This window comes from Miscanthus floridulus, chromosome 7 (genome assembly GCF_019320115.1).
Source record: "Miscanthus floridulus cultivar M001 chromosome 7, ASM1932011v1, whole genome shotgun sequence".
NCBI classification, from domain to species: domain Eukaryota; kingdom Viridiplantae; phylum Streptophyta; class Magnoliopsida; order Poales; family Poaceae; genus Miscanthus; species Miscanthus floridulus.
In genome coordinates, this window is record NC_089586.1 from 132,487,422 (window position 1) to 132,500,885 (window position 13,464).

A 13,464-nucleotide genomic window follows, 5' to 3' on the forward strand; every position below is an offset into this window, starting at 1 on the left:
ACTTTCATTTATAAAAGTATTTGGTGAGAGTTATAAATAACAACTACGATCGCAGCGTAAAGGAAATCCTCTCTGAGCCCACCAGGAGGAATCCACACACAAAGGTCAGCTCAAGTCTCCACCTGTTACCTGCAACAGGGGGAATAAAACCCTGAGTACTCAATTGTACTCAGCAAGACTTACCCGACAGGAGAAAAGAAAAGACTCCAAGGATATGCAATGTGATCTGGCTTGTGGATTTATTGCATTTGCAGGAAGCATTACTAAACGTGCGTCCTTATGTTCGATTTTTATTAATAGCCGTATTGGTTCATTAACTAATCATTCTATGTGAGCACCTGTGCTACTTTCAAGCAGGTGGTAAGCAATCAGATTTTCTTTTCCATCTTCCATCTTTCATCTTCAGTTCTTACTACGATGCTAAACCATAGACAAGCCATACCGGATAGCCCGGTGATTCGCGAACCAATGCCCCCAGCTGGGTACCCCGAAAACACACGCCCTGCTTGTACCCCAGACACAAGCAGGGCCAACCCATCACTCTCCTGTCCCAGGTGTCTAGGTCCCCGTCCAAACTAGGACTCCAAGCCCCCGCTCTTGAGTCCCGGACTCAGTGCGGTGCAAGGACCTCCTCCACCAAAAACAAACCCTGACAGTCGGTCCGGAAAGAGCCGGATCCGCGACAAGAGAGCAACAAGTCTTCCAAGCGCCCATACACAAGTATATGCTCGGGATAATAAGTTTGTGACCTGTCTAGAGTCATATGCAACGATCGGTCCTTAACCGACCAGACAGGAAAAACGGTGTAACCAAGCTATGACCCGCCTCCGCGGCGACACAACTTCTTACACCCACCAATCCCCAAACCATATCCCTGCCCGATCACCATTTTCCTTTTCACCATTTTGTATATTCCAAGTGATAATCATATAGTAACATATTTCCTATATCTCGCGAGTGACAGGCAATCACTCGACTTCTGCCGGAGTCCTGTAGCATAGCAATCTACACGATCCTGTCATACTAGTAAGACTCATAGGATAAAGATATATATGCAAGTGGGTTTCATCCAACTCCTTAAAACTTAATGCACAAATATAATTTAAACTGCAGAAAGTAGGGGTTATGCATTGGGGCTTGCCTGGGTAAAATATAATCAGAAGTTAGCTTTCCATCATGACGACATGATCTCCAAAAGCATCATTTCTCCAGCAACTCCCGATGACTCCGTGATCCATCGACTTCCCTATCATGATATGCAATGTAATGAAATGCAAGGGTATGATTAGCTGACTGCAATCGTGACTCGTATAAATACGCTCTACGTCTCTCAAGTGAACGAGCTAGTTCTAACGACGACCGTACTTAGGCTGCATATAAACGTTGTCGGATAAGGCGTTATTTCCCCACAATTGTTTTAGTTATATACACCCAAGTGGTTTCTTTATTTTATCCTATCGTTAATGTTTACTCGCAGTAGGACATTATTATCTAATTAGCAACTAGTCATTTCGGAGCTATAAAAATTACGGTGAGTAACTACTACTGCTAGGAGTCTACTATACAAATTTTAGATTCAATAATATTACCCATTTACCATACCAATTCCTACAAGTTTACCTTTTCGTAATATTAATTATCTCTAATTAATTATATAGCTTCCTAAAAATATCATCCACTATGTGAACAAATCATACTAGCATGTAGATCACGATTTTAGGAGACTAACAAAACTGGTTTCATAATTTCTGGACACCTACATAATTTTATATTGATTTTACAAGTTAACCTAGAAACTGATTTTAGAAAAACATTTCACAATTGGAAAAAAGGGCCGGTGGCTACTACTGGCCCAGCGGTTATCAAATCGGCCCAACTGATCCGGGCAGCCCAGGCGGGGCGCGGCATGCGCGGCCCAGGTGCAGACGGCCCAGCGCACAGGCGATGGCCCAGGCGCGGGGCGGCAGGCCAGCCCAGCCGATCAAGCCCATAGGCGCGGTGTGCATTTTGCAGAAGGAACCCCGCACATTTCTCTATCCGCCCCGAGATCCACGAACACTGTTTATAAGAGTCACATATTTTGCAAATAAGACCCTGTACAAAGTTTTTCTTGGACTCTTAGCCTCCTCACCTTCTCTTCCCAAAACCGGAGGACCAGGGAAGGGGCACGGCGACCGGCGGCTGCGGCACGACAGTGGAGACGCTGGCCCGTGATGGCGATGGACGGCGTGAGGCACGGCGCGGGACAAGGCAGCCAGTAGCGGGCTCAGGAGGAGCCGCGGGGGTGCGAGGCGAGGTGGAGCCACCTGCGGGCTCAGGCGGTCGCGGTTCGGCTGGCTCGGCTACGGCCATGGCGCATGGGAGAGCAGAGGGGACGCGCGGGTGCAGCAGCCGAGGAGCTCTACGGGTTCGGCGTGGACTCCAGCGAGGTGCAACGGCTCCGGTGGTGGGAGCCTGAGGCGGCAACGGCAGCGGCCCTGCTGTAGTGGAGTGGCGCACGACGAGGAAGGAGTGGGATGGCGTCGTGGGGGGGGGGAGCAGGAGCTGGACCGTGGCTCCAGCGTGGGAAGAGGCGCAGCGCGTGCACGGGATGCGAACCAGCGCAGGCCAGGGGCTCGGTGATGCGGAGCGGAACTCCACAGCGGCGGATGCTGCCGTGCAGTGCCAAGGAGCGGACGCTCGACGACGGTGGGGTACGATGGCGAAGCACGGGTGCGCGGGGCACTAGCGCCTGGACACAGCGGCGGACCGAGGCAGAGGGGGGGGGAGAAACAATGGCGGAGAAGCCGCCGGTTCGGCGCGAGACGATGCACTGCGACGCGACTATGGCATGTTTGGAGACGGCGCTGCGGCTGCAGAGTTTGGACCGCGGCACGTGCTCCCAGGTGCGAAGCCAGCAACGGCGCAGCAGCAAGGCATCACGCGCCAGCAGAGGAGAGAACCGAGCGATTGAGTGGGGAGGGCAATCGGAGCTGGGCGTCTCCTCTCCGTTGAAGAAAAAGAAAGAGAGGGGAATGTACAACGCACGCCCGAGGACAACAGAGACAAGAAAGGACGAGGCAAGGCCGGTGGCGTGGCATTCGCGCGATGCGTCGTGAGTCACGACACGGCCAGTAGAGAAAGAAGACAACGCGAAGGTTGGTAACTTTCATTGCTCAGGGACAGCGCGGCGTGGCAAAATCAATCAGAGACAGGCATGATCGGAGAAGACAGGAGCAGGCAGGGGGCAGGCAGAGGTCAAGCCAAGGAGATACGAAAGACAGACGCGTGAGAGAGAGCGAGGAAGCAACGTCGGTCAACTTGTACAGAGAGGACAGACTTTTACCGCCAAATGAAAACTCTCGTCATCGTCGTAACGTGTATATATATACATATATATAGATAACGGTTTACTAATTTACATAAATTGCAACGTCTAAGCGCAGGAAAATTTCAGTAAGCTCAAATTTAAATTTGATTCAAAAGCTATATATATATATATGTATATCGTGCTATTTATTAATGGATTTTATTTTATTTATAAACGTTGCTTTTCATGCTTAATCTAATAGAACGAACCGTTTGCTATCGATTGGCCCGAATTGTCGTTTGATGTTCCTAAATATTTCTACGCACGACGCGATTGAACTTGGACGTTTATTCGAGTCCGCAAAACTGGGTCGCACAGGATTCGCGTATCGCTTCACGTATGTTCTAAATAAAAAATTCGAGAAACTCGTTTCGAAAGTTTTACTTAGGCCTAAATCGCGGCGCTAAATAGGATCGTAACACCAGGGTGTTACACACACGCTCGCATCCAACATCGCCGCTCCCTGTAGAAAACTCCACTGCCGTCGCCTGTACAGCATGCGCAGGTGCCGATCTCCTCTGTCCCAGCCTAGATCCGGTGCTAGGGAATGCAGATCCGGTGGTTCGCCACCCTGGTCACCATGGAGGAAGCCGCTGTAGTCACCGATTCGCGTCGTTTCCGGCGGAGTCAGGGGCTCGGGCGAGGCCCCTTCCCCATGGCGCGCTCAAGCCGGTGAGGGGGCGCGGCCCCCACCCTCGTCGATCCCGCGCCGCCGCGCTCGCGGCTGGGCTCGGCGTGGCCGTTCAGGAGGGATCGAGCGGAGGCCCCGTGCGGAACTCGGAGCCAAGTCGGACGGAGGCCGGGATGACGGTTGGCGGCGTCACCAGCGTGCAGTCGACGTCGGAGCACTGCAGCCGGCTGAGGCGGAGGAGGCGGGACGGCAAGCTCCGGGACGTCGACGGCGTGGCTGCTCGAGGCTTCGCCACTCGCGTGCGGGGTAGGCGCGTCGGGGCGGAGCGACGTGCCGCTATCGTCGGTGGATAGCGGCCCTATCTCCTCAAGCCCGGCACGGTGGAGGCCGTGCTCCTGCGCGTGCTCCAGGTGCCGCCATGTTCGTTGTCGGCGTCGGGTGCGGCCGTGAACCTGCAGGCCGTGGCCCCGGCTGCCTCGCCCCCCACTTCCCCTATGTTCTGTCAGCCACCGCCATGGACCTCATCGTCAGCCATGGCCGGAGCTCGAGCGAGAAAGGGATAGAGATAGAAGAAATAGATGAGAGGAAGGGATAGAGATAGAAGAAATAGATGAGGAACAAAAATATTATTTTCCGTGGCCGGTTTATGCTGTCAGATCGAGTTGACGTGCCACGTCAGTGAAAATGGCAAGAATGTATCAAATGTTCTTTCTCTCGATGGTAAATATGTAAGAGCAATTTTAAGAGTGCTATATGAAGATGTAACATCTGTTATACATGCTGTTCATTTGACTTATAAGTCGTACTTTTCCAGTCAACGAATAGTATTTTTCTCTCACAATAAATTAGCCAACGATACTTTCAGCCATGGTTTATCAGCCAAACGAATACTGCAATAATGATAAAAAGTAAAATATCCCGTTTGTTTACGCTCAGATTTTCTTTTCCCTCGCTTTGTCCGCGAACGCAGCACGCAGGTGAGAAGATGACGGGCGGGCGGGGCGAGGACGGAGGAAGAGGACGAATCCCTTCCTGGTCGTCACGGGGAGTAGAGATGAGGGTGACGGGAGGAGCACGAGGGCAGGGAGGTCAGAGGTGGGAGATGGATCGCCGGACGCAACAAATTTATTGCAGTCCGCTCTATCTGTCCGCGCCGCGCAGGCGCAGCACGAGAGAGAGAGAGCAGCCAACGTTGTAGGGTCACTGCTGCTTTTCCATTTCTTTGGCATTTCTTTTTGGCATGTTTCTGTAGGAAGCCTGCCTACCTTTTTTGGTTGTTGAGAAAAAGGCTACTAGTATAAAAAAATGTTTTTTTTGTGGCGGCAGTGTCAGGAATTAAACAACTGCTCCAACTAAGGCCGTGTTTAGTTACCCGAAGTTGGCGCCGCCAGAATCATTGTAGATCAGTGTAGTATACTGTAATATTTCGTTTGTATTTGGTAATAATTGTCCAATCATTGACTAATTAGGCTCAAAACGTTCGTCTCGCAAAGTACAACCAAACTGTGCAATTACTTTTTGATTTCGTCAATATTTAGTACTCCATGCATGTACCGCAAATTTAATATGACGGGAAATCTTCTTTTTACATAGTGCCAAAGTTTAGATTTTAGATAACTAAACAAGGCCTAACAACGTCTTTGGCACGCCCTTCAAAGCAGCCGTTTACACGAAACCACACAACACCCATGGCACAACATGGCATCCGCACAATGTTTATGTACAAACCCTAAACATTTTTTTTGAAACTACATTTGGATAGCCTGACTAAACTTCCAACACTTGTTACATCGGATGTTTGATACTAATTAGAAACATTAAATATAGATTAATTACAAAACTAATGGCATAAGCCATGACTAATTTGCATGGCAAATATATTAAACTTAATTAGTCCATGATTAGCGAATGTGATGCTACAGTAAACAAAAGGTAGCCGTAGATTACTCAGGCTCAATAAATTCGTCTCACGAATTAGTCACGGCTTATACAATTAGTTTTATAATTAACTCATGTTTAGTTCTCCTAATTGACATCCAGCATTCGATGGGACAGAGACTAAAGTTTAGGCCCCGTTTAGATCCAAAAATTTTTGGATTTTGGCTACTGTAGTACTTTCGTTTTTATTTGGCAATTAGTGTCTAATTATGGACTAATTAGGTTCGAAAGGTTCGTCTCGCGATTTCTCACCCAACTGTGTAATTAGTTTTTTTTTCATCTACATTTAGTACTCCATGCATGTGCCGCAAGATTCGATGTGACAGGTACTATGTAAAAAATTTTGGCTTTTAGGTGGCATCTAAACGGGGCCTTAGTATATGGATGACACAAAAGGAAATAGTTCACCGGAGTTTTATCTGGCCATAAGATGCTTGAAATGTACTAGAGTAGTAGCACGTGGGATTCTAAATATAAAGGTTTGTTTGGTAGTTCTTCGCTTCGTGAGAATTAGATGGAGCGCTACCAACACGGCGATTTCATCACTCGCTCCTAGTGAAATCAAGACAGGTGGTTTGCTCTTTTTACGCTAACCAACAAGGGGAACTTGCTCCCCTGACTCCACATCAGTTGTGCCCAACCCCGCAGCCAAACACGCCCCATCGAGCTAGTGACTTAGGGTATGTTTAGTTCGCGAAATGAAAATGTTTGGGTGTCACATCGATGTGTTGGAAGAATGTCGGGAGGGGTTTTTGGATACTAATAAAAAAATAAATTACAGAACCCATCAGAAAACTGCGAGACGAATCTAATGATACTAATTAATCGGTCATCAGCACATGTGGGTTACTGTAGCACTTAGGCTTTTCATGGACTAATTAGGCTTAAAAGATTCGTCTCGCGATTTTGCCGAGAACTGTGCAATTAGTTTTTTTTTTATCTATATTTAGTACTCTATGCATGTACCGTAAGATTCGATGTAACACTTTAAGATGAAAATTTTTGGAAACTAAACAGGACCTTAGCTAGCTGAAGTTGAGTCGAGAGAAGAAGCAAATGTATTTCACACACGGAGGTAGCCGTCATAGTTCGATGCAAGCCGCCAAACCGAATACTACATCACCCTTTTCTGAGCCAGATGTGGGTCTGCCGCACGCGTAGGCTGTTGCCCTACTGCCCGCAAAGGCACCAGATCTGAGAAAATCTCTCATGCAACATTGTTTTGCTGCCGTCCATGCGTCCTAACTCAACCTGATGAAGTGCTCTATTCAGCGGAAAGATAGGCCAAGCAGCCGAGGCCAAGCAGGCGGCATGCAACCTGCGCGGCGCTGGTCAACAGATCAAAGTAGAGAGAGCTGAGGCGAGATGGAGAATTACTAGATTTGGGTAGTCATTGGAGACATTTTTTTTAACAATAGCCAAATTTACGTTTAGAAAATGATTTGGCTCATCTCTTGAAGATACTCTTAAACGACGAGGTCTTAGGATAAATTTATTACTGGTTACATAGATAGGCCTCTGGACATAGTCTCCTATCCTTAGAGTAAATTAAAACAACATTTTTTAATGCAGTTTTATAAGATTATTTATCGATGGGATGGTTATGCTAATGCACGTATAAAACTAGTAATATATGTAACGGCGGATAGTGGCGTGTGCCAACTGCCAATGTATGAGAATGAGATGGGGGTGATGATTGTGGTCTCGTGGCAGATGTTGGAGTGCACCTAACCAGTAATCCTTATAGATCCATCCATCATTCCTACTTATCATATATCAAGTATAGATTCATACACAGTGACTTTAATTTAAAAACTAAAAAATATCCCAGGCACCAACTGATGACAGCTAAGCTTTCTATGTAAGATAACTCTATTGTCAAACACTTGAGAGAATGTCCAGGCATGCATTAAATCTGTTGTCAAACACTACTGCTGCTTCCCCGAAGAATTACTATCTGTTCGCTGGTTAGTTTTAGCCAAGGTTTATCAGTCAACCAATAATGTTTTTCTCTCACAACAAATTAACACCAGCTAGGCTTATCAGTCAAGAAACCAACCAGCGAACAGGCTGTTACTCCAACAAGTAACCCATATGGACACCCATACCTAAAATGGGTAGCTAGAGATCTAAAATCGATCTCCAATAGACTACTGGTACGGAAGATCTATTTTTGGTTGCCTGAGAGGCACAACCCAAATATAAGTATCATCTCTCCTAAAAATTCATTTGCAGAAAGGATTATTTTTGGGTCATGTTGTTCGAGAAGATACTGACGGGGTATCGAACCATTTGTTTATAGCGCTATTCAAAGATCAAACGGGTCTTGTATTTTGGATGGTGTTGTTAGAGATAGTACAGGTTATTAGTAAACGGTCCTTCCCGTTTAGGTTCAGAAACACTACTACTTTAATCCTCTGACCACGGCAAAATATGTAGACAGAGATAACTTTGATAAATAAGCAGGTAGAGAATAAGGAATCATCTGTTGCCAAATACAGTGGCCTACTACCTTTTTTTACAAAAAAAATTGTGATGAGCTAGGAGGCAATCGTGCTGCGGTTGTCACGAACAACAGTTCAATTTATTTTCTTGGTCGCAGGTGTCGTCGCCTCACCATTGATCTTTTCTCCAAAAAAAAATATAATATCTTAAAAAATACTAGTAATACCATAATTTGGCCTCTGTAAGATATGGGTCCTGTTCGTTTTGCTAAACAACCATAACTAAAAATACTATTCGCTAATTTGTTGTGAGAGAAAAATATTATTTGTTCGCTGAAATAGTACGGCTCATAAGACAAGCGAACAAAATTATATTATTTGGTGCATTGTTGTTTGCGTTCTAATCACTTCCTTCGATTCAAAATACATACATGTCGTTTTACGATTTTTGCACGTTCAATTTTTAAAATTTTGTCCATCAATTTAATGCATCAAGATGTAGGAGTACATATCTTTTTTTAGGAACGTAGGAGTACATATCTAGACGGGGTATGTAAGTAAGGTAGGCACTATATATAGATTCACCAGAAAAAGTTTTTTTTTTGAATATTTGACCACTTCCTCTTAAGTGTCTTATTTTTATAGTAGGAATTATTGGTCAACCGTCTCGATTTTGTAGATAAAAGTGTTAAGAACCAAAGGAAGTACTATAAAGCAAGGATGCCTCCTACACGCCGCCGTACGGCATGGTACGCCTCTCGGCACTCTCTTTCTCTCCATCATTAGCAGCATAAACACAACAAGGACGAGTGTATCTTGTCACACCAATGCAAGCTAGCGTAGCTCAATCTTTTATTTTTAGGTATTTACTGTATGGTCATGGAAAAAATACCTCTTCCTTATATGTCCCTTTTTTATTTGAACTTACCTCTATGGTCTCGAAACGAAATTTTCTTCCTTCTATGCCTTCCGTCAAGTCTGTTAGGGTTTTCCTATGTGGCAGAACCGCCTGACATAACACACATTCGGAGACGCTCGTCTTCCACTAGACCCTAAGCACCCCGAAAGCAAGCTACGTCGGGTGGGTTCCGTCAAGCACACCCAAAGGGAGAGCCCGAATAATCCATATTTTTCCCGCAGGATCTAATAATGAGAACGAGTTACAATACTTAGTCCATTTCATACATCCAGAGTTCTTAGAAATGTATTATTACATTACCGAATTCAGAGTGCGGGATATTAAACAGCGGAATGAAAATAAACATCTATCGGTAATAAACAAGATCCGTCTGTGTCTAGAAGAATCCTTCACACAATAGCTACTCCTCAAGCAGTACCTGCAACAGGGGTAAATAAACCCTGGGTATATAATGTACTCGCAAGACTTATCCGACTATTGGGAATAATTTCCCGACTCTAAGGGGTATGATAAGCTTTATGGTTTGCTGGGTTTCTTTTTGCAGAAAGCAGTACTAATAGTGAATCATTATTTATGTTATTATTAGCAGTCATGATTGATTTATTATCTAGCCTTTCTATGTAAGCACATGTTCTACTTTCAAGCAAGGGTTGGACAATCAGTTCTATTTTATCACCTTTTATCTTTCAGTTCTTACTACGGTGCTAGACGGTAGACAAGCCGTACCGGAACGCCGGTGATTCATGAATCAATGCCCCCAGCTAGGTACCCAAAAACACACGCTCTGCTTGTACTCTAGGCACAAGTAGGACCAGCCCATCACTCTCATATCATGGGGTCCAGGTCCCCGTCCAAACTTGGACTCCAAGCCCTCGCTCCTGAGTCCCGGACTCAGTGCGGTGCTTAGACCTCCACCATCCCCGCCTCCAATCAGTCGGTCTGAAAAGAGCCGGAACCTACTACAAGAGAGCAACAAGCCTTCCTTGCGCCCATACCCAAGTATGTGCTCGGGATAATAAATCTGTGACTTGCCTAGAATCCAATGCAACGACCGGTCCTATCTAAGGAGCCGATACATGCCTAGGCACGGACGTGAGATGCTGGCAAAGAAAACGCGAGCCGGGACACCGCAGTAAAGCCAGACCACGGTGGCGGAGCTCCTGCAACAAAACGATGGCGTTCCGATGAGTTACAACAACGTCGGAGTAAATAGGGTAGCGAGTGAGCTCTAGGCACTCACCATAGACCCAGTCGAGGTGGTAGTTTGGTCAGAGGCGGCCTGAGCCAAGCTAGCCGCGTGCGCACAGACGGTGCGGTGGTGCACCGTGGTGGCAAGACCACGTTAGGGGCGTCTAGAGGGTGATAGCAACTTAGCAAGGGTGCGCCGGGTGATGGGTAGATGGAGGTGAAGGTGGCGGTGCAACGGAATAAACGCGAGCAGCTCTGGAGTGGGGGCCTTGCCGTCGACGCGTGCTGAGACGGTCTTAACGACCCAGCGGGAAGAAAGCTCCAAATTAGAGCATGGCACATCAAGGATCACTGCACTATGGGGTCGGGTGGGTGGCTGACTACACCGTGAAGCCATGGACAGGGTTAATTGGACTGAGGTGACTCCACCAAGCAGAATTGAAGGCGTGGGTCCGACGGCCATGGCGACAGAGGAGACAAGGGAAGGGCCGGCATGGCTTGGCTCGTCGCTGCCGTGGTAGGGCGCGGCTGTCAACTCATAGCATCAGCACGCACGTGCTATAGGGCGATGGGTTGGTCAGCGAAACGTGCTCAGGAATGGTTGGCCGCATGGCCATAAATCGCAAACCGACGATGGCTCAGCCCTGTGCACCGCAGTGGCTGGCGCCGACCTGGGAGAGGCAGCAGCGCAGCATCACATCGGGTGTGGATGTGATGGTGAGGTCAGGCGAGGCAAGCCCACACACGTAGCCATGAAGGATCAGCAACATCAGTGGCTGTGCGAGAGGCAGTCAGAGGGCAGCGCGACCCGAGAAGCAGCATGACGCGACAGCGAGCAACTGTGGCACCGTGCGATGGTAGTCAGGACTGGCCAAGCCACAAGCCAGCCATGGCCAGACCGAGGATGACCACACGTACACAGTCCCACGCAGGCGAGCACGAGGTGACTAGGCGGACGCGACGGCGGTGGCAGAGTGACTCAGGTGAACGCGACGCAAGCAGTGCGAGCGCACACGGGTGACTCAGCACTCGTGGCCACGGCTAGCAGCAGCGCGGTGATGCGACCCATGCAGGCAGTGACACGGCGAAGCGAACGACAGCGGACTGGCCAGGGCAGCGGGCCCACGACGACGGCGGTGGTGGCACAGCGACCAGGCCCGCCGGGCGTGACGTGCGCGTGCCAGGGCACGACAACGGCAGTGCGGGTGTGCGCGCTTGGGCAAGCTAGTGCTACGGTGCTGAGCCAAACCGTGGCATGGTGACCGCGTCTAGACGCTGAAGCCGGCCGACAACGTGCCTTGCATGCTTTTTAAAGCGTCCGAAAAAATCAAATTTGTTACTTCAAACACCGAACCACCTATTCTATACTCAAGAAGGCATATCAAGCTACTAAAACCGGCCATGAAATTACACTACTTCTTAATCCAATTCGCCTACAAAAATTGCCAAACTTGGCCTTGTCAAACCGTTTTCCGACTTAGGAAATTCGACTAAGTCTCGATCGGATTCGCGTCGAATTCGATTTCCAAGCTATTCGATACGCTAGCTAGTGAATTCCTTTCACGACCTCAAGTATTTCATCGTCACTTGCACGGTTAGTACTTCTAACTTTACTCAAATTCCATATATACGTTCTATAGCATTTTCGCTTAATAAAAATTCATTTAAAACCCTAAGTGATATAATACGACATTGAATGTAACTTTCGTTTCGTGTTTCCGATGAACGTTTTGGGTCACAAAGTTTGATTTACACACTATATTACATACACTATCATCTAAACATGATGCCCATGCAGTGTTTTAGCAAAAAATTTACAGTGTAACATCGAGGGTGTTACATCCTATCCCTCTTCTTCTGCTGCATCTGACCACGACCGAGCACGAGCGGGTTCGAAGAAAAGAAATGCCGTGAGTGGAGGGACGATGGCCGCCGCCGCGACGGCCTCTATGCCACCGGATCCACGGCCGGCCGGCCCCCTCCCATCGTCGACCGACGAGCTCCACGTGGGGTAGGCACCGCCGCCCGACTAGTAGCTCGCGCGCGGCCGGGGCTGGTCCAGCGTGGCCAGGCCGGCGCCCCACCAGGCGGCCCATCTGGCGGCCAGCCTCTCCAGCGGCAAGCAGGGATAAACTGTTGATGGATGTCAATTTTGGCTGTTTGTTGAATTTTGCCGTGTGACTAATATGTATGTATATGGGTTTTGGTGACATGCAGCCATGCAGGATTTCAAGATCCAGAGTATAGTTGGGTCATGTGATGTCAAATTTCCTATTCGTCTGGAGGGCCTCGCTTTGTCCAGTGGCACGTTTGCCAATGTAAGTTCATAGCTTGCACAATTAGCAACATTTGGAGCTCGGTCCTCAACTCTTTCTTCAATTCAAAACTTGCATGCCTTGTTGTTTATCCTAATTCACCTGAAAAACTTATTAACCTGTTGCTCTCCTAATGTTTGACAGTATGAGCCAGAGATCTTCCCTGGACTGGTCTGCTATATGGTGGAGCCCAAGATCGTGATCCTCGTCTTTGTCTCTGGAAAGATCATCCTCACCAGAGCCAAGGCGTCGGACGATATACACAGCTCATGCACGCGAAGCAAAAGAATGCTCAGCCTTTGATATGTGATATGCATATTAAATTCGTTTGTTGTATGTGAGACCAATGTATATTTGAAATTGTATTTATGTGTGATCTTATTTATATGAGACCTTATTTATGTGAGATTGAACCTACGGTGAATTTGTGAACAATTTATGGGTCAACCTATGGTCAATTGCAATGCATTTGTGCAATTTTTTATGCATTTGATAAGATTATTTTATTGCAATGTATTTATGCTTGATTATGTGTCTTATTATGTACAATTTATGTGTGAACTTATTTGCATAATATTACTTCAAACGTACAACAGACGAACAACATTTTGCATTTTTTTTTCGTCAATGGTCATTTTACCCTTGACTTGACACCGTCAAGTGCCAAAAATAGACGGGAA

General features: G+C 47.4%; 1 protein-coding gene across 1 annotated transcript; it reads left to right on the forward strand.

Moving 5' to 3' along the window:
- Positions 1 to 4,153: 4,153 nt before the first annotated feature.
- LOC136466314 (TATA-box-binding protein-like) lies at positions 4,154 to 13,087 on the forward strand. The gene is made up of 3 exons (XM_066464695.1): positions 4,154 to 4,286; positions 12,687 to 12,787; positions 12,929 to 13,087. The coding sequence occupies exons 1-3, from the start codon at positions 4,154 to 4,156 to the stop codon at positions 13,085 to 13,087; spliced, it is 393 nt and encodes a 130-aa protein (XP_066320792.1).
- Positions 13,088 to 13,464: the final 377 nt, after the last annotated feature.